This window comes from Fistularia commersonii, chromosome 27 (assembly GCF_037954325.1).
Source record: "Fistularia commersonii isolate RoL2024-O1a breed Wild chromosome 27, RoL_Fcom_v1.0, whole genome shotgun sequence".
NCBI lineage: Eukaryota > Metazoa > Chordata > Actinopteri > Syngnathiformes > Fistulariidae > Fistularia > Fistularia commersonii.
Window position 1 is genome coordinate 4,905,383 of NC_141310.1, and position 21,241 is coordinate 4,926,623.

General features: G+C 45.0%; 1 protein-coding gene across 1 annotated transcript in view; it reads right to left on the reverse strand.

The window, feature by feature from the left end:
- Positions 1–5,151, reverse strand: part of gse1b (Gse1 coiled-coil protein b) — a 161,085-nt gene extending 155,934 nt beyond the window's left edge. Inside the window, exon 1 of the mRNA XM_086174487.1 lies at positions 2,553–5,151. Coding sequence (XP_086030613.1) covers positions 2,553–5,012 — 2,460 coding nt within the window. The 5' untranslated portion in view covers positions 5,013–5,151. The remainder of the gene's footprint in view (positions 1–2,552) is intronic.
- Between the last annotated feature and the right edge of the window lie 16,090 nt (positions 5,152–21,241).

Genomic DNA, 21,241 nt, shown 5'->3' on the forward strand with positions numbered 1-21,241 from the left:
CTTGACCTTGTGCCTTCTTTTGCTGCACTATAAATCTTCCTTTGCGACACCGTCAGGATACCGACATGTTTTTCCTGTGACAGCAAATGCCTCCTTTAGAGGAAATGGGCCATGCAGCGGGAACACGGTCACTCCTTTACGCAGAGCACACACTTCTTTGACAGAAAAATACAACACACTTGAGCACACCATATATGTAAATGTGTGCACCCAGCACATTAACGCCGAGTCAGAACATGTAAGGCTTGGGACTAGAAAACACATGCAGGCTCATAAAAAATCAACAAAAATAAACACCTGGAGAAAAATTATATTAACCGTAGGCTAAAAAATGGTAGTTATAATTATCTGTTTTTTATTGAATCTGTTAAAGAGCAGAATACTATTTGTACGTCATTATCACCAACAAGGGGCTAGGTGTTCCTTGAATCAATGTGTCTTTAGTCCCTGCCGAAAGATCTGGACTGATACAGCTGTCCTGGCAAAACTCGAGGAGGTCATTCCACCATGGCGGTGCCAGAGATGTTGGACGTCACAAACTGGACGAGCAAATTCTGGGTACAGGGATTGAGGGGTAAGGCAAACTGTGATAGGAGGGGCAACTAAAACAGAGCCAGGCTGAGAACCTTACCAAAGACTGTAGATTGCAAGGGCCGATCTAATGCACTGCCTTGCAGGAAGTACTCGTATCTTGTATTAAATTTGTGCAAACCAGTAAAGTGACCTGAAGAGGGGGGTGACCGTAGAGGCTTTCATTTGGCTGAATATCAAATGAACAGCAGCTTCTGAATATTATTTAATAGACTGATAGAATGGGACAAGAGGCCTGATCCGAAGGACTACTGTAGTCCATATAATAACCTATACAATTGTCAGATCACACACACAGACCACTCTCCTCTTTACCATCACTGACACCAGAACTGAGCATTCCTCTCCAGCATAAATGAGACTAGAGGTTCCCCCCAGCCCCTCAGCGTCTCCCCTGTTCCGGAGAGACACGCAGACACACAGTGACACTTTAAGAGCCGTGATCTCATTTGCTTACCCTGGCCAAAAGCGTCCGTACCACCTGCAGCCCTACCGCGACCAAAACGATCATTCGAGACCTTCCCACTCTGACACCTCTCTCTTCCCACACACTTGTCACTGCCCCGGCTCTGGTGGTCAGAAGAGCTCGTCCCATAATTAGACTCTATATTAGGAGTATCCCTTACATATGATTTATATCAGCCCATCTGAGACTGGCTCACATGCGACTGACAAATGATAACAAGTTTTTTAAGCGCCAATCAGACGACCGTCTAGGTTGTGTGCCACATAACAGTGAGGTCAGCTGTTTGGTTCCAGCAGAAGCAGATTCCTGTTGCATGTTGCTCTCGATCTTTAATGTAACTACAAATTGCACCCGAAAGAAAAAGAAGTCACACTTGAGGAGGAGGGCGGGCAGCTGGTGCGAGACTTTTACATTTTGACGTCGCTGACTGTGAATGGCATCCACAGATGTTCTTCATATGTCCTGGCTGGACAGTCAGTGTCTATTCGCATGAGAGATCTGCTGGCGCCGCCAACTAGCTGTCTGAATGATCTTCAGCTCTTCATTAACACATCACAATCCTCTTTTCCTCTCTTCTATGGTTCTCTACAGACCAACTGCCTCCAAATTCCATTCTCTGCTATTGATCATCTGCAAATACAGAGTCCTGCAATCTGCTCCGTAACACTGGGAACATGGTTTACCATCGCTTTTTGACAGAACGTTGGAGTTTAAGAATGAAACCCTGGAGACGGATGAAGGGAACGGCAGGTTACCTATATGAGTACAGAATTGACATACGGCAGTTTTTTTCTAAACATTATTTTTTTCCCCATGGATACTGCTGCAGGTCGACGGTAGATAAGAGCTCAATTTTCAAGGGCATGCAGATTTGATCTGTTTACGCCAGTATTGGTGTTGTGACATTTTGATCTATATATATAACTTGTTTTGAAGTCATTTAATGAAAATACCATTGTGAGTATCTCAACATAGCTTGTACCCAAACAAACTGCTCAACTCAGGGCGAGACAAATTCAGCCACACTTACTCAAATAAACACACACACACACACACACAAACACGGAGAGTCCGACAACAAACACAAGACTAATCTTGGCCTTTAGATCCCCGCGGTTAGAAGTGTGTTTTTGCGAAAAAGTTTGCCTCATTATTGCTCATCCCAGCTGTGCAGTCAAACCACCCTTAACTCCCCCGGATCCTTCAGTCAACAGCCACACATTCACATACAACTTGACTCATTAGAGATTTGTCATCAGCCATAAAGTAATCATTGCAAGACCAAAAAAAGCACTTTGCAGTTTTATTTAGAGTCAGTGTTGCTTTATCACAGAAATTCCACCGAACGTCTGAATCAGTCTTTGCCGTGAGAAGCCGGACCCAGTCAAAATGGGACAGAAACCGTCTGCCTGCCCCGTGGGAAAACTCGTGGGTATGAAGGAGGGATTTCGAAACAGAAAAGATAAAAATCTGACATTTCTTTTCGGGGTCTTACCTTCAGTCTTGAATGCGGCGAGGCTGACAGCGCCTCCTTCTTCTCCTGTTCTGAGCTTTCTTTTCCCAGCCGGTCTCTGTCCTGTTGCATGCTCTGTCCAACCTGCACCATCGCCTTACATTCCACACACGAGCCGATCACCAGTCGTCTCCCATCGTCCACGAGGAGCGTTCGTGAGCTGCGCGGCGCATAGAGAAACACGGGTAGCCTGGCCACAGTCACAGTACACAGCCTACCTTGCCTGCGCTGCTCCTGCCTGCAGAAGAAGCACACAAAAGCGTCACAGCTGTACTGGCGGGCCCAGGGGGAGCTGGGCAGCTGGGGGGTTGTACTGGTAGAGCAAGCGGTAGAGGTTGTGGAAGGGCTGAGGCCGCTGCTCTCATGCTGCGCCCACTGAGCATGCAGGTCATGATAGCAGAGGAAACAGGCTGACACCAAGCCTGTGGCGTCGACCGGCTTGGCCCGGGGCGCGGGAGGATGGACTGTGAGAAAGGGGAAGAAGGGCTCCCTCTCACCGCAGCGCCCCGGTGGGTTGACATGCAGCTGGTACTCTCCTCCCGTGCAAAGCTCCGCGCCGCACAGGTAACAGACTGATACGGAGCTCCCGGGCCGGGAGGGCACGCCAGACTGGGAGGGGACCGGTCCGGACACCTCGTTGGCCGTCACCGCGTGATACCTGACCAGGAAAGAGCTCACGGAGGTGATCAGCTCCTCGCTGAGGCTGAGTCGATACGCACTCCAGATCTCCTCCAGGATAAAGTGACACCTCGAGCAGCAGTGGACGCAGCCCTTCCTCACCAGCCGGGCGTTGGGCGGGCAAGGCAGCATGTTGATGAAGGGGAAATACATCATACCACGGTGTTTGCCAACACCGGCCTGCGCGTATACCTCCCTCACATCCCTCCCACACTCCTGACCACAGAGGAAACAGGCCTCGTAGAAGGTTTCAGGTATACACTCCATGGGATCTGGGGATTTCCCTTCCTGAGGAGCAGGGAGGAGGGGTTGGAGAGCATCCGTGCCCTGGTTCAGAGGGACTACATATAGGCGGTGGAGGACGGGAACATCTGCCATCTGGAAGCTCTGCCACTGCTGCATGAGTGAGGAGTGACAGCTCCTGCACACCAGGGTCGTGCCCGCCGGGCTTATGGGCGCTGCTCCCCGGGGGGGAGAGTGGAGCCACAGGAAGGGGAAGAAGGGTTCGCCCTGCGCCGCCTCCTGCTTCTGAACACTGACTTGAAAGCGCTCATCGCGTCTGAGCCCGGAGCCGCAGACGAAGCAGACTCTCCCCTCCGCGCCGGGAGTAGACGCCGCGCCGCGCGTCTGCGCACTCGTTCTCATGAAAAGTTCGCGCTGGCTCGGCCGGCGGCTCCGGCCGTCATCGTCGTCACTCGTGATGTTGATCTCATCCTCGTCGGAGTTGTCCGCGGTGCACTTGGCTGATGGCAGGGAGGCTTGGGCGTGATCTTCGCCTCTCCCGCGGAGCAGCAGCGGCTGCGGCGGCGGCGGCGGGTGCCTGAAGGCGCAACCGCCGTCGACCTGCCGCGGCTCGGCGCGCCTCGACACCCCCTCCTCCAGCCACTGCCTGTTGCGCATTATCACCCCGTTGTCCTGCACAGGTGTGTCGGAGGGGGGGCTGTCATAGCACCGCTGGGGGGCTCTCTCCTGAGTCCCCGCCAAAGCGCCAGATGATTGACAGGCGGTATTTATCTTTGCGGTGCGCCTCGCCGGCAGGACGCTCCCGGCTTTGGGCGACCCCTGCGCCCCGAAGACCCCCACCGAGTAGCGGATCGCCCGCTGAGAATCCGGGCTGTTTTTAACACTGATCACGTTGTTTTTCCTGCCGCTGTCCCTCGGCGACCTGCCGGTTACTCGCGGGCACTTGTCCCGGCCCGCGCCGGCTCTGTCCACCAGGTCGATCTCCTGGTCCGACAGGTTCTCGTTCTCGGAGAAAGAGGAGAAATCCGACTCCGCTCCCGCGTCGTAGCCCTGGCCACCGACCCCGATCCGGCGCTCCAGGTCGTAGGAAATGTTCCACTCCTGCGGGATCCTGCGGGAGTCGCACTGGTACGGCCGTTTCAACCAGTACATGCGTTTCTCCACGGGGGTCCTGCTCCTCTCGAACGAGTTCCACTGCTCCGTCAGGAAGCAGTGGCACACCGCGCACACGAGCGCGTGTCCGTCGGGGCTGAGCTCGCCGGCGCCCGGGGCCGGTTCCTGGTTCTGCAGGAACGGGAAGAACGGCGACCTCTCCTTCTGGTAGGTCACCTGCAGCCTCAGCTCCTTGCCCGGGGTCACGCCGCTCCCGCAGATGAAGCAGTGAACCGGCGCCCCCAAACCGTTACGATCGCCCCGGGACGCGTTGCCGGCCAACGGGCTGCGCTCGCCGGGCAGAGCCGCGGCCATGAGTCGGTGTTTCCGAGAGGAGACAGCCAGATCCTTGTCACGGGGGGTATTCATTGTTTCAAAGCAGCCCGGACGGAGCTACATATCAGGAGGCGTGAATGTGGCCGGTGGTCGTCAGGAAACCATGCGATCAATTCAAGTCCAACTTACTCTGATCGGACGGACGGAGGTCCATTGAAAGAGCGGCGCGCTGCGGGGGCAGCGAACCACGCACGGTTACCCTCCCCGGTCCACGCGAAACATCCGCCAAAACATCGAGGTCCGTGTTGTCGGAGGTGTCCGGTCCGCGGAAGGTCCGTCCGCGGCGGGTGACAGCGGCTCGACGCTCCGGCGAACTTTCCTGCCTGCGCTCTGCAAAGTTTGGCCGCTAACTCGCTCCCACTGTACACAGCGCCATCCCCGATCCGTGGGACCCGCTGAGACACCCCAAAGGCAGCCTCCACCCTCTGACAGCCCCCCCCCCCCCCCCCCCCACAGACACACACATGCACACACACACACACACTCCCCCTTTTGCGGATTATGGGCAAACACGCGTGCAGGAGTGAGTGATGCGTCACCGCACCAAACGTGCAAATGATAAGCTTTTTTTCCACATTTCATTGTTTATGTTGCGCAATGTTGCGCACCGCTAAGCGAAGCAACACTCAACTCCCCTATTAGTCTTAACTTTCATTTTAGGGGACCACCAGCAGTCCCACGGGACGTTTCCTGATTGTGAAGCCAAATATGCCCAAAGTGCTCAAAAGGTCAGAAATACCCGGTGGTCTGGAAGGAACTGCAATCACCAAAGAGAATTAAGCAAGTGGAACGATTGAGATGTACATATATATCTCAATCATATATATATATATATATATATATATATATATATATATATATATATGATTGTATATATCATAAATCATCATATATACATATATATTTATATATATGATGATATAGATATAAATTCAAGCCGGATGAATCGATCCATTGACTGATTCATCAATTGATTCAGTGCATATCTTTTTTTCTATACTCTTATTTTTATATGTGAAATGTACCTGCTATGATTGTTTGGTTTTTAAATTGCAGAAGTAACACTGCAATTTCCCCTCGGGGGTAATAATATATCTAGCTATCAAGTTGGAGGATGGTGTTGCATTGTCAAATAAATCTTTTTTTTTTATTGATCCATTTATCTATCAATCCCAAAATTATCAATCAATCTTGGCTCTTGGGAGAGGAGTTCACAGGAGAGGAAATGGGAAACTCTGTAAAACTGTTTTTCTGCAAAAAGAAATTATACACACATATATAAAAACATTGATAAAATTACTTTTTCTTTCAAAGCCCTCACATCTCATGACAAACATGCTTGTGATCAGGATTTTGATTTGTATGTGTCTCAGAGAAGGAGGTGGGTTTCCAAGTTCAGACTGACCCCTTGGAGCGTCGGGTTTAAGTAAGTTATTCAAGCAGATCAGATCACACTTTAGCATTCAGATTTACACATGATAGAAATGTGAAAACGCAAAAAAGAGAAAGCAAAACAACAAATGAAAAAAATAAAAGGGAGGGGAAACTGAAAGGATAATCCACTTTGCAAAAGATTGTTCTCTAGTCAGAAAGAACCACTGTTTGTTTTGTTGTTTTTTGTTTTCCAAAGTCCAAATTTTCTGTTCCAGCAAACAAAAATGCACACATCAGCAGAAACAAACATTCCCCACCTTTTATGCACAACACTGGCAGTTTGGCTGCAGCCATTCCTGGAATAATCAAGGGAAATCATGACAAAAGAAAAAAAATAAATACAATAATTCTGCGCAACAAACATTTGGGACCTTTATGGTCCCGTGAGACGATGCTGAGATGAACTGATGCTGAACAGACGAGTCCTTGAAAATATGTCAGGACTGTTTAAAATCCATCTAATCATTGTGTGTAACTGTGACTACAGAGGACTTATTTTTTGGAAACAGACTAAACCTAACGGCTGACTGCCGAGACCACAACACGCTGGATATCCTCTTCCATCAGACACAGACACACACACATAATCACACACACGCATATACAATACAAACATTTCGCTGTATCTGGATTGGACGGAGTTCAATAATCAGACCTCAAACACTCACGTCATCTAACCATAACATATATAAACTGTTATGTCTGTGCCTCCCATTGTTTGCTGCCCCTTGCCAGTCATTAACGTCAGGCAGCAGCTCTCTCTGCGTTTATCCCCTCCCATCCATTCATTATCCCCCTCATCATCGTCAAATCCCCGGAAGACAAAAAAAGCTTCCTCCTCAGTTCAACCGGTAAATCCGGGACCGGGTCAAATAGCCCCGTCAAGCAGCCAAACACAAAATCGAAGAATTGTTCCTACCGATGAAAATATGGAAATTAGAGACAGCATGGCCCATAGATAATGTATCCATCATGTTCCTCATGAATTCACTCTAGGATTCTCAGACACAAACACACAGGAAGAACGAAAATATGAGCGACTGTCATGCCCCTTGCTCTGCAGTGTGTTCAATTAGTAGATTGTGCATGACCTTTTGACAGGTGTGCAGACAACCTGCCAGGTGACAGGAGGGGTTTCTGATGAAGTAACAAAACAAAACATTGCTGTCAGAGACTGCTCCTATGGAATTCAGTTTGTGAAAAGTAAAACTCACTACTATTAAGTGGAATCGCTCAACACTTGGGAAATCACAAGAAGCCACATTTCTAGCATAATTCATGCAGAAAATAGAGAATCATTTTAGCCTTACTGAATACTATACATTATATAATTCAAAGATCAATTTTCTTTGCAGTTAAAGCGCAATTATCCGCCAACTCACATTCTCCGTGAATGAAATGGTGCTGAGTGCATCTGTCTAAGGGTCAGATACATACGACTTACCGCTCACTGTGCATTTTCAGAAATTAGTCTGCTGCGGTAAGGCAAGGGGGAGCGGGAGTATCAATGAGGAGGGATGTGTATGAATGAAAGGGTAGCAAAGAGGCTGCATGGGAGAGGGTTGTGAATGAAATCCACTTGGTCGGCAGCGTGAGCTGACGTGTTCTGTCAGACTGAGGTGATGAGGGGCAAGATGTGCATACAGTAATACACAAGCTGCACTGTGTGCACGAATATCCAGTTTTCAGCAGCTATAAGCAATATGTGTCTGTTAAAATTGACAGCTGCTATCTAGGTTATGAAACTGTCAGGGCAATACCATCTGATACCAATGCCTTTTTAAAATTTTGCAGATCAGTCAGGGTTTAGCTTTACATCTTAAAATGCCACTGTGGGTAAAGACAATATCTGAAAACATACTGCAGAGATTACAGCAAAGAAAGGATGACAGTTGAATTTATTTATTTTACAGCGAGAGAAGACTCAGCACAACATTCTGATGTGGTGCATGAAAACTATATTCATATGAAAATGAAAGGTAACGGTCATTGGTTACTGGATAACCTGGAGGACAAGTGGCCAAGGGAAGGGACTGACAAGTTCATACCTTAACACAACACAAGCCAGACATGGTGGGAGGGTGGCTCAAGGGTACATACATGCTACACGCTACAATATTCCAATTCTTTGACAGGAAGAGTCTTCATTTTCCCAAGTTAAAGAGAAAATGATGATGTCTAAACCACAAGGAGACACAGCGTCTGAATTTGCTGTCACTAAAATGATCTGCCAACATTCCAGCAGGGAACATGAGGACCATATATATACCAGACAGTATTATCGATGGAGATGAGGGGGGACAGAATATCTCTCAGCTGCTTTAGCCACAGTGTGAGTATCTTTTGGGTGGGGGTTAAAAGTCTGGAGCAGTGTAAAATGCTCATAAAGTGTTTAATGTTGAGTTGAGTGTCAAAGGAACTCACCAGCACAGATGCACAAACTTTTTTGAAACACAGAAGTGGGGAAAAGAGGAACCGTAAATATTTCCTTTTAATGTCAAGTCCTGTCTTCTGGTGCTAATCAGACCAATCAGCAACTGGTGATAACAACCTGACAAAGTCCAGGCCTCCCATATGAGCACCATGGGAGGATCAAATATATCTTTTAGACATAATTAATGTAATGTGTACATTGAATGAAGTATTTTTGATGTCTGAGGGACTAATAATTGCAGCTACTCTAGACAACACTGATAGATGGTAGAAAATAACAACAGAGAACACAGAACGATTAACAAAATTAGGTCCCTAAATGGAGCCGCTAGCTCTCTTCAATTTTTTTTCATACCACCTCCTTCTGTCATGCCTATTGGTTGACTGGTCAGCGTTTGTCGCAATATCTTGTCGGCTGCAGATCAAAAAGTTCCCACGTGTCGGTTGATATCCCATGTTATATTGATGCCTCACCTGTGTCAATGGCTGTGAGGTATATTGGCTTCTGATACTTCATGAATATAAAAGTGGTTTTGCCATTGCTTGTTGCTGATACTTAAGTTATGAGACTGATACAGAAGGTCATAAATACTCAGCTTTCAGTGCAGATGACTTTCTCCCAGTATTTGCCATGTGTGTGCAATATATAGATATATAGAGCATATTTGTTTGCATGCATTTGTTTTGTGATGTGTCCGTGCTGAATTTCTATGTCTGTGGAAGGCACATTTCACCATAATAAAAGACAAATTCATACTCTGCCAGGAAACTTTTGTGAGGACTGTACTTGTCAGGATATCAGAATACCAGTGGGAATAACCTGCTTATATACAGAAGAGTTGTAGACACCATAGAAATTAAACAAGCCTAGTGTTGGATATCAGAAGCATAGCATGGAAGATAAACCAATACAAAACACTGTCTCAATTCAGTAGTTTGGAAAAACTCTAGGTTTGAAGAATCAAATATATTGTTGAAATGGGAAAAAGTATACTTTGAGTGAGATTGGTGAAAAGCAAAACTTGTATTTAGCTGAAACTTGTATTTAGCTGAAAATTCTGTTCTGTATATTTCCTGTGTATCTTGTATTTGCAAGTGTCATTTGCAGTCCCTATGTCCTCTATAGTAAGTCGCTTTGGATAAAAGCGTCTGCCAAATGTAATGTAATGTAATGTAATGTAATGTAATGTAATGAAATGCAATATTCACCCATACCTAGAGCAGGTCGCGAATCCTCTCTGTTTCACATTCATCCTGTGCACACTTTTCCTGTCTCATATTTACAGCGAAATACAGTAAAGTCCACTCTGTTCTGTGACACACATTTCTAGTCTTGCGCATATCTTTAATGCTGTAATTATTCTTAGGTTTACGTTTGTAAGCTCTTTTGCACTCCCTGATAATGCTGCTATACAGAAAATACCAGAACAACAAAAACAATGGCAATAAAGTTAACCTATTCTATTCTATTCTGGCAAAATTACTGTAAGTGGAAAAGGTGTGTCTCTTCATGTTAACTTTTGACTCCTTTGTTGGGCCAAAATGTGCTGTCTCATCCTCTTCATTCATTCATTCATTCATCATCTGTGCCACACATCCTGCTCCCAGGGTCGTGATGTGGCTGGATGGAGGCCCAGCTGACACCGGGTGAGAGGCGGGGTTCACCGGGATTCCAGTCATCGGTCAGTCACAGGACCACATATGTAGGCATGCGACCATTAGCTCTCAGTCACACTCACGGGCAATTTAGAGTGTTGAATTATCACACAGGATATTTTGAACTGAAGGAAGAAAACCTAAGCGGGAGCTGGGAAAAGTCAAACCAGGAAGCACCTTCCTGCTGTGAGGCAGGAGTGCTAACCACCACACCACCATGCAGCCTGAGCTGACAATAGCATGCCTCAAATTCTTGTTATTGAGCCAAAATTTTCAGCCATTCAAAAAAAGTCTCAATGCAAACAAACTTCATGAAGGTTTGAATTGATTTGGGCCAAGACCACCCATTTTTGTTTTATTTTTTACAAGTATAAATGGAGAAGGACAGCTGCAATCCGCTGACTTCAACACAGAAAACACTGATTCAATTATGAAATCTTCTGGGAAATACGTGAAACGCGCGAGTATTGTTATTTTTTTCTGTTAAAATAAATGAATTAAATCACAATACCATCACATTCACAGCATTAATGTAGAATGGCATTGGGACAAAGCTTTAAATCCTAAAGATGCCTAGTAAATGAAGTTGATCAAGATGCAAAAGTTCCTCTATGTCACAGCAGCACAAGCCGATTATGTAAACTGACTCTGCGCTTATAAGACAGTTATACAGACAGATATATCCTCTTTTATGGTTCTTCTTGTTTATCAATAAGATCTGCATACACACAGAAATACATCGACTCAAACACTCAGCTTGAAAATTGTTGAGGACCGACTTGGGCTTTCTGGGATAGCTCAAAAATTATTTACAAGATAATATAGATTTGGATGAAAACAAAACAGTCAAGACAACCAAAAATGAACCAAACAAAGAGAATCAACAATTGCAAACACAAGAGTGGAAGACCTATAACATCATTTGGGAAGAGGTGAGCGGACAGAAACCAGAAGAAAAGTCCGAGGTCATCTGGTGGACAGCTTTGGGATAGCAGGGTTTTGGAGCTGAAATAATGTCAGCAGGGAGAGGAGAGAGGAGGTGGAGGCAGAAAGTTGCAGGAGAAAAGGGCTGAGCAAACTTGCATACTTGTGAGCGCTAGAGGCAAGTTACCGTGACAAGTAATCTGGATTGTTTGATTTTATTTTAAGCCTGTGCTGATGGCTTTTACGCAGATGAAAGTGAACTGGCAGCAGGAGGCCGTGGCGGCGGGATTATAATTGACGACAATGTTGTGAAATAAAATGTATTTTTACAGTTCTCTGACAGGTGGCCTACACATGGTGGGGTGCCGTCAGCAGACTCGCTGCTTAGTTTTAGAGGCAGCTCAGACCTCTGCTCAGCACACAATGATAAATAATTTAGAGAAAAATTATAATTTTCTTCATATTGAAGGATTTTAAACAGATTATTATCACAAAAACTGCCATTAAAAAGACCCAGCAAGTCACTGTCACATCTGGTGAACATTTTTTTCTCCTCGAGGGGTTAAAGCGTAGGGGGAATGCCGATTGTGCACCGCAACAAAACTAAGAACACATTTCTTGTTATAATCGGCAAATGAATTTTCATTGTGAGCCCAGTAAACAGACAGAGGCAAGCATGATGATAGTAGGTGCAACAATGGCGCAGATTCGTGGCCGTTTGGCTCCCATTTAGTGTCACATTTGGGATACGGTGAGGGATTTTATTACATCCATCCATCCATCGTCCACCATCCATGGGATGCTGGAGCCGACCCCAGCTGTCATCGGGCGAGAGGCGGGGCACACCCTGGACTGGTCGCCCGCCAATCGCAGCGCCACATATACAGACAGACAACCATTTACTCACTCTCATTCGGGGCAATTTTTCCGATTTTTTTCCAATCAACAGGCAGCATGTCTTTGGACTGTGGGGGGAACATTAAACTTTCACACGGAAAATCTCCCCTTATCGGAATCAAACCAGGGTCCTTCGTGCTGTGAGTGCTAACCGCTGCACCACCGTGCCTCCTAACTTTAATATGTTCAAAAACAAAATTGCTTGCAGTTTCAAGTTTCGCCGACAGGTGTGACAGCAAAAATACAGAGCGTGGTGACATAAAAAGCCCATGCTAATGTTTATGAAAGAGTGGTCGGTAGCTTTCACTTGTAGGATAACTGTCAAAATTGTGCATGTAGGTGAAACTAAACCAGACTCACTAGGCATTGTTAAGAAAACAAACAAACAAACACTAAAAGGCTCACAATCAGGCATACAAACTGATCTTCAGATTATGCAGCAAAGCAAAAGAAACCAAAGACAAGAGAAAATAAGAGGAGTAAAAAAGAGAAAACTCTTCTCAAATCTTCTCAAAGCTGAAAAATGACAATCAGACCGAGAGCTCAGAACGGAGGAGGGGTTTGGCCGGAAATAGGAGTTTAATCCTGTGTGGGAGGAAATTTGATATGATGAGACCGACCAGACACCTTTCGGTCAGTGTTGATATATGTTCAGGTACATTTCCAAGGGGGTGCACGCTAACCTATTCTGGTGGCTATAGTGGGAATTATGCAGCTACAAAAACCTACCACTCAATTTAAATTCCATATATACAAGCCTAAAGAGTCCCAATTCTTGCCTCAGTACTCTGAGATAGACAGATTCGGAAGAATGACTGTAGTAGACATGTCAGATGGACTCCAACTATCTTCACCATTTTAGTATCTTCACCGGAGTTTTTAAAAATTGGAATATTTTATGAGTATGATGTACAAATACTTGAAGCACTCCTTTGATTTTTATGTTTTTTAACAAGCAACTGGTTGAGCGGAAGCTTCTCAAGGAGCCGCTTGTTGCCCGTGACACGTTTGGATCGTCTTCAGTGGCAGTTTTTTACTGATCCTGGAAAGCAACAAAATGCAACGACTTCACGCATTTGTTAAGCGTGTTGAAAACATTCATCCTCTATCTCAATTCACAAATAAAACAAAAAAAAAAAAATCAGCGACTGAACACAGTACATCTGTATCAATGATTTTCACTTTGTTTATCAGAAAGACGCAGGGGAATTACAGCCAGTGACATCACAAGGGCTGTTTTCTCAATATTTGTTCTGACGTATTAATCATCGGGGATTCTGGGACTGATTCTCTGATTTGCAATGGTTTATGGGATTGTAGCTACTTTCTGCTCTAATTCACGCTTGTGAACACAATCTCTTACCTCTGGCTGTTTTTACATTTCTCCTTAATTGTTTGCCTTAAATCAAATGTTTTGCGGTCATGACTCATCTGCTTGCTGGCCATCTTGGTTCCAGGCGTATCTAAGTGTTTTGAAAATAAATGAATTCAATGAATTGGCCCCCAAAATCAGAGGCTAAAAAAACTCTGCGTTTTATGATAATAATTATTACCTGATTTTATTTGGAAAAAAAAAAAGCAAAAATCAAACATATTTTCAGACACGCAGGGAAGGGCACTCATTGGCACTAATGAGTCCTTGCGTCTATTTAGGTTTAGAGGTCAATTGTGTTTTTTACGTTTTAGGAGCAGCTGATGCCTTTTGATGCCAGAAATAACAGCTCGGGTTTGCTGCCAACCACAGCTCTGTATCCTGCCAGGCAGGAAGAGAGGGTGTACATGCCATTTTAGGGAGGTGACACAGGAAGTAAACCAAGACAGAGTGCCAGCAGTTCAGAATCCCAGTGGAGAACCTGTGCAAATAACTAGTTTACAAATACTACGCACTGCTGGAATAGTGGGAGGGCTCAGGTCTGCGAGTGGGATCAAGGCCTGTTGACTGTAACAAGATGCATTCAGCTCCATTTCTTAGTAACAATGATTCGGACATTAAACACACGGGGCCAGCATAAACTCTGTGTAGAGCCTGGACTTTCTCCTACTTGTTGTTTATTTATTCATTTATTTCTGAAAGGTCTCATCCCTCTCCAAGGTCAGAGGTGGAACTAAGGAATGTGTTTCCTCTGAACAAGGGAAAGTCAACCAGTGCATACAGTAAAAACAAGGTTTCTCTGCTTCGTCGGACATACATAATGTTAAATCAATGCACTTATTCCGGCGAGCCACAGTGGCCGGTGTTGGAATAAATAACATTCAATTACGTTACTGCGTATTTTAAAATTCAATAATTTCTATTGCCAGCCGAGTTCTGTTGAACAAACGTTCCACCTCAGTCCCCCAACTGCCAGATAGAGAAGATAATGATCCTTATTGTCAATGAAGTAAAGACTTACACCAGGATCATTTGATGTCAGAAGCAAGGAGCTTGACTTTTTCTTATTGCTAACCGCAACAGAGCTGAGGCTGACCTCTACCCTCTTTCCCATTGAGGTACAGCCTGATTGGAGCCTGTTTATGTCCTCAGCGGCTCAGGCTTGACCCAATCCACTTTCACCTGTACTTGTCAGTCATGATGAAGCCCCTCCCAGGCCCGAGGCTCTGGGACCCTCCCTTCAAGACTTTTGAAAAGTCTTGACATGCTTTTGATCAACATTCCTCTTCTCTAAGGGCTCGACACCTGAAGGGAGAAGACGTCATCCACTGAAAGAAAAAAAGAACATTAAGAAGAAGACAGGAAGTAATATGGAAAGCATAAAAGAGAACTCAAGCTGAGGCTTAAAGTCAGCATTTGGCCGTACCTATGGATCTAGTGTGTCTAGTGGGACACCTGCTCTATGGCAGATTCTAACAAATCACCACTTTTAACTGTCCTGTCTTTGTGTTTGTGTAATGTCCTGCTCCTAAAGGAGTGGAGACACACACAGCCAGCAGGCAATTAGAAGCAGTGACCTACCGTGGCTCTCTTGAGCTTGTTACTTGACACAGACTTCCCTATCAGCAGCAGTGGCAGCGGCTAATAGCCCAAAAAATAATGGCAAGGTTGAAAACACAGAACATCAGCAGCGAGAGGAAAGGCCAGCTGAATCCGGGATGGTGCTGCTCGTAAAAAAGATGCCTGGAATAATGGGAAAGGAATGTGGTGTAACGACTCCCCTGGGACCGGTCCAGTTGAAGGCCCTCTGGCTCGGGAACAACAAACGAGAACACTTGAGGAGCGCAGGGTGCACACATAAGGGCTTTAACGTTGAGCACACACACACACACACACACGCACACACACACACACACTTGGGTCCACACAAGCACACACTCTTCCCCCCACCCTCCTTCCTGTGCCGACCTACTGGAGTCGGCTGTTGTTGTTGGCCGCCTGCCGCCTTCGGAAGAAGCACACCCTCCGCTTCTCCCTCCTTCCCCTCTCTCTCTCTCTCTCTCTCTCTGCTCCCTCCTTCCCTCTCACTGTGACTGTGCTGCCAGGGAAATGCTGATGACATTACATCTGAGAAGTCCCTGGAAAAAGTGATCACCACCCACACTCATCCCGATTGAATAATCATCTTCCTTGTCCGCAAACCCACCTTTAAGTTCATTCAGCACTCAGTCTCCACTTCATCCCTCCGTCTGAATCTCGCCGTCATTGTGGACGCCTGTGTCATGCGAGCACACACATCTTTCACTCAACATATCAACATATATACAGTCGCAGCTGCGTGTGTGTGCGCACGTGCACGTGTATTTGCGCACACAGGTGTGTTTCTGAACAAGGTAGGAAAGCCCGAGTCTCCTGTTCATTGCTCCAGTGAAGAGAGGTGCTGCCTGATACATGAGGTGCCTGAAACAGCTTGGACCTTTCCCTGCACACACAGAACTGAAAATGTGATCTCTCTCTCTCTTACACACACACACACATACACACGCACGGACACACACACACACACACACACACACACACACACACACACACACACACACACACACACACACACACACACAGACACACAAACACACACACACACACACACACATACGCTTGGGTCTGAACCATCTTTACATTCAGTCTTTTGAATCACAGCTTGTTCCTGTTGCCAGAAGAACTAAACCACTTTGAAAAACAGAAATTCCAGAGCACGTCTTTGGAGACAGCGAGCTGTGGTATGTCTTCAGCCGCTTAAAATAGAATCTTGTGAAAGTGATTAATCTCTGATAGAATTATAAAGATCAAATGGCTGTGAAGAAGTGCGGAAATACAACAGCCTCCTAGGCTTACTTTCTTTTTTTGACACTATTTGTCTCCAAGCTGTGATGTTGTTTACTGTAGTAATGAGTCATGTAATGAGCATTTTCTTAAGTTTTGAATTCACAGGAGGAACACGATTTTTCACGTCTATCCCTGTTTCTTTCTTATGCATCAATGCTTTATTGACATCTCGTCATTAATGTTGGATTTTTCTCTTTTTGTCTTGTTATGTTGGCTACAATATTTGATTGAACTACATCAATTTTAACCATTGAAGTGAGAGTCTGGTGCATTTGTGTGACAATGGGCGCAACATCTCTTGTGTTTTTCACAAGTCCCCTTTCCATCCCAAAGGACCGTACGGTGCATCTTCCAAGTGTGAGTCCTTTTCACTCTCATCCAGTGATTTCCATCACTCTTGCACTTCTCCATGACAAACACTTCACATTTCCAATTCCCAAGGCATGCTGGGCCGGGAGCCAGGGTCTCTCTGAGAGAAAGAGAGACCCTCTTTCTTTCATTTAGATGACACAATTGCATCACATGAACTGCTGTCTTCCCCTTTTTCAACACACCATTTGGCAGACAAGGTCGCGCTGCTTCTCGCAAAGTAGTGGTGTGGAATAAAAATTAATGTAACATTGTAACAAGCATTTCATACTGAAAAGCACTTTCAAATAAGCTGGACTGAGGTGTTCTTGTTGAAGGTCCTCAATGAGCGATCTTTAGATATATGGTTGTGATCTTACAGACTGCAACGTTTTCCTGAACTCCTACAGAACCAGAGTTTTTATTCATTTATTTTTTTAAATTTTGAGATCCTGTAGTGGCCAGCAAGATCAAACAAATGAGATATTTCATTTAAACAGTGAGGGTTTTCAAACATCCCAAAACTGAAAATATTTAGCCGAAATCAACCACCATTGGTTTTGAACTATAACCGGCTTAGCTAATCCCCACAAGTACAATAAATTTGTCATCCTCCACTTCAAGCATGAAAGAATTATCCAGCCTCAAAGGGTTTTATGTCACCTGAATCAGAAACCGAAGCGTCCCAAGAATATCACAAAAATTCAGAACCGCAACCTCTTAAACCTGCGGTGAGTGCCAGAATTTTCGACTTGTTAGAATTACATACAAGCGACTTGAAAACAATCTCAACAGAAAATAAATATGAATGTTTTTTGCAGCTGACACAGCTTTTGGTTGTGGTGGGCATTTTAAAAGGTTGTTTCAACAAAGTCGGGTCAACAATTATATTGTTTTGATCTTTCTGTAGTTTGGCTTCATATTTCAAATGAAATAAGCTCCTAGAAATTCAGTGTTGGAAAATGATGTTTTATGATGAGTGGGAAACTATTATGATTAGATATGTTTATGCACAAAACACACACACACACAGATGCAAAGAGCCCGTGGACCATCCACAAGTGGTGCCTGTCTGTGAAACTAGATGAAGAATTTCTTTCCCAGTCCGTAATGTCTGGACCAAGCTCTCACCCCTGGGTTTCTTTGTTACTTCTCGTTTCTCTACTTGTGTCTTTCATGGTGGAACTTTTGTGGTTTCCATGGCGGCTACCACATGTCAGCATGATAGGCCTGTTCCCAAGTCTGAAGTACCAGCATGTGAGGTTGAAACAAGCTGCAAAAATGGAGTTTAATGAGGAAGTAACACTGCACGCTAAAACAATGAGACAGGTAACACACTAATGCAAGAACAGCTTTAATTCTACTTCGTGGAACCATAAAAGAACAGTATTCTTATTATTGTCTTTATAAAGTAATTTAATGGTAAGACACTTTAATAGGATAAAGATTAGTGTTTCATACGTTCCAGAGTTGGTGATGTAATGTTGTATGTTTAAGCTGTAATTGCAGACTGAAGATTCACTGTGGGATTTGTGAGTGTATGTGTGAGAGTATATTTTTTTCCCCCCGATGTACCAAGCAGGTGACCACATAGCCGAACCACCGTCGGGATAGGCAACTGCCTCGGCTCACACGCAAGTTCTAACACACCGGCATTAACCTGATGATAAAGAGAGGAGGACAAAAACAAACATTCAAGTTGAGATTTACTCGTTGCATGTGGATGATTTTACGTGTGTGTTTATCATGATGCTTCACCTCAGCTCTCCCACAGCTTCCCGGCAGCTTCCCAAGGATGAAAGCAAGTGAAACCCCAGACTAGTGGGGCTCCACAGCCAATTAGGATTGTTTATTTAGCCAGCCACGGCCGCCTAGCAGAACAGGAGCACACAGCCAGCCACACAGCCCTGCAGGGGAAACCTCCCCTCTCTCCTTTTCCACTCCTTTGGCTCTATCCCCCCTTTCTCAAACTTTTATTACCCTCCAGTTGGTTACAACCAGGATGTGCCAGAAATCAACTGATAATAGTCACCAAGAAATCAAAAGTCATGCTCTCTCTTGCTTTCTCACTCTTTAAAATGTGTTAGTTATTGCATTTCAGCTTGCATTTCTCCCCTCGAAAATCCCTGAGCTAAATCAACCCCTGTACATAAAGCGCTCACACACGCACACATGAACACACATGCACTCACACACGCACGCACACACACACACACACACACACACACACACACACACACACACACACATGCTCGCATGCGCACACACATACACACACATACACACACATACACACACACACACAAAGCTGGATCAGGTTATTTTCTCCTTCCAGCTCTCTGATATTCATCCTCTGGTAAAATAATAGTCTACTTGTGGTGAGGCTTGTCATACATTGTTCCATTTCCAAGCAGTCTAGCATCTGCATTTATCCAATCTTCCATTGTTGGACTCAGATCATGACAGTACTGCGGTTTCTCTCTGTTTCAGTTTTACTGATTTCTGACCACTATAAATCTCCGGCCTTTTGTTTGATGTTTTCACTGTTGAAATCTGATGTAGTGACTTATCACCGAACAAAAGCTCTCACGCATATTGGCAGACGCCAAGACGGAGCTCATTTATAGGGAGACATGATCAAAACAACAACAACAAAAAAAAACAAGCTAATTTGAAAAGTCCCACCAGCTCTCACATATACACTGCGGCTCAGCCCAACCCCACTGCACACTTCACCCCCTTGGTTTCTGATGTCCTTCTTTTTCCTGTTTTTCCTGGTTAAGCTCACATTCACATAAATTTCAAATGGATGTTTGCCATAAACCAAATTATCCATCCATCACTGTGATAGGGGCTCAACATATTCTCCCATTTCCTTCTTCTTACTCTAGAACCCACAATCTCCTCCCCCCTCTGTCTTTCCATCCCGCTCGTTTTTTCTATTGATTCTCATCAACACAACCTCCCCATGATGAATTGGTTTGGTAACAGATGCCTGAGGGGGGTTTAGTGTGGCGTGGGCTTTGGGGTTTGTGTTGAGGAAGAACTAGAATACTTGGAACAGGATACTTTATCCCATTATCATGCAATTAGATTTAGGGGATGGTTACACAAGAGAAACATATCTCCTTACTGCATTTACCACTTACACACGCTTAAATACAGATACTCAAGAGACTGGTTGGTGAAAATGTTGAAAAAAAAACATGTACAGTCTCATCAATGGTTTCCATCCAAAAACCAAAATGGAGATTTTCAGGTTTTCCTTTTTTATGTGTAGAATGCTTAAATACCTGCACACGTGTGCATCACGGACTCGTGCTCTCAGGAAAGAGGAAAATCTCAAAGGATCTTTGTGTACACCTACGTAAACGCCAGCTTTGCCAGAACCTCCAAAAAAATTAAAAAAAAAAGAAATAAAAAGAAAAACTGGGGAAGTACCTGTTTTTCTTTAATACACACTCAACCAAATCTATGTTTTGGACAGATAGTGCAGGGTCAAGTGGGCTGCATGTCCTTCCCCGGGCAACGAGCCAAGGGAAAGAGTTCACATTCAGGTCACAGAGCAGACAAGCTATCCGCTCCAGGTAAGATGCACACAAAGCAACAGCAAGTTAGAACACAAGTTTAGCGAGCAGGGCTTGTGGCGCGGTTGTACCTCATTTGAAAGTGACAGAGTTTGGGTTTGTGAGTTTACCCATAAAGCAGCACGGTGCATGAATAAAAGGTCTCTTTACCGACTGGTTCCACATGGGTGCCTGTGGTTTGAGCCTGTCGTGACCACAGGGCCTGGATGTGTGCGTTTTCTTCCTCCACCGTCACTCAATGACTTGAACGTGAGAATCGAACTAAAAGCAGCGGTTTTGTTAAACCTGACTCTTTGATGAGTCAACCTGGGAGACGGAGCATTTCTAAATATCCCTGTTGACTCACTTCTATGAATCCCTTATTCGATGGCGGAGTGACAGATGAAGTATGTCATCTGAAAACCAACACGTGGGCTCAAAAGTTATTTTGACATTTGAGATGATGACTTTGTGGGATTTATCAGAGAAAAAACTCACATTTCGGGTCACAAGTCACATCATGCAGAAAGATAAGTTGCTGTAAATTCTTACTTATTCCGACCTCATTATTCTCGTTTTTCCATTTTTTCTCTATGTTAATGCTTGATTTGTACATTCACTGCAGGTAAATCACTACTGGTTATTTGTTGGTTATGTTCTGTCCATTTGGTAAGCAATGATCCCCCCCCCCCCCACTCAACATTGTAAATACTGTCCTGTATTATTGTACTTAACTTTGAAAAGAA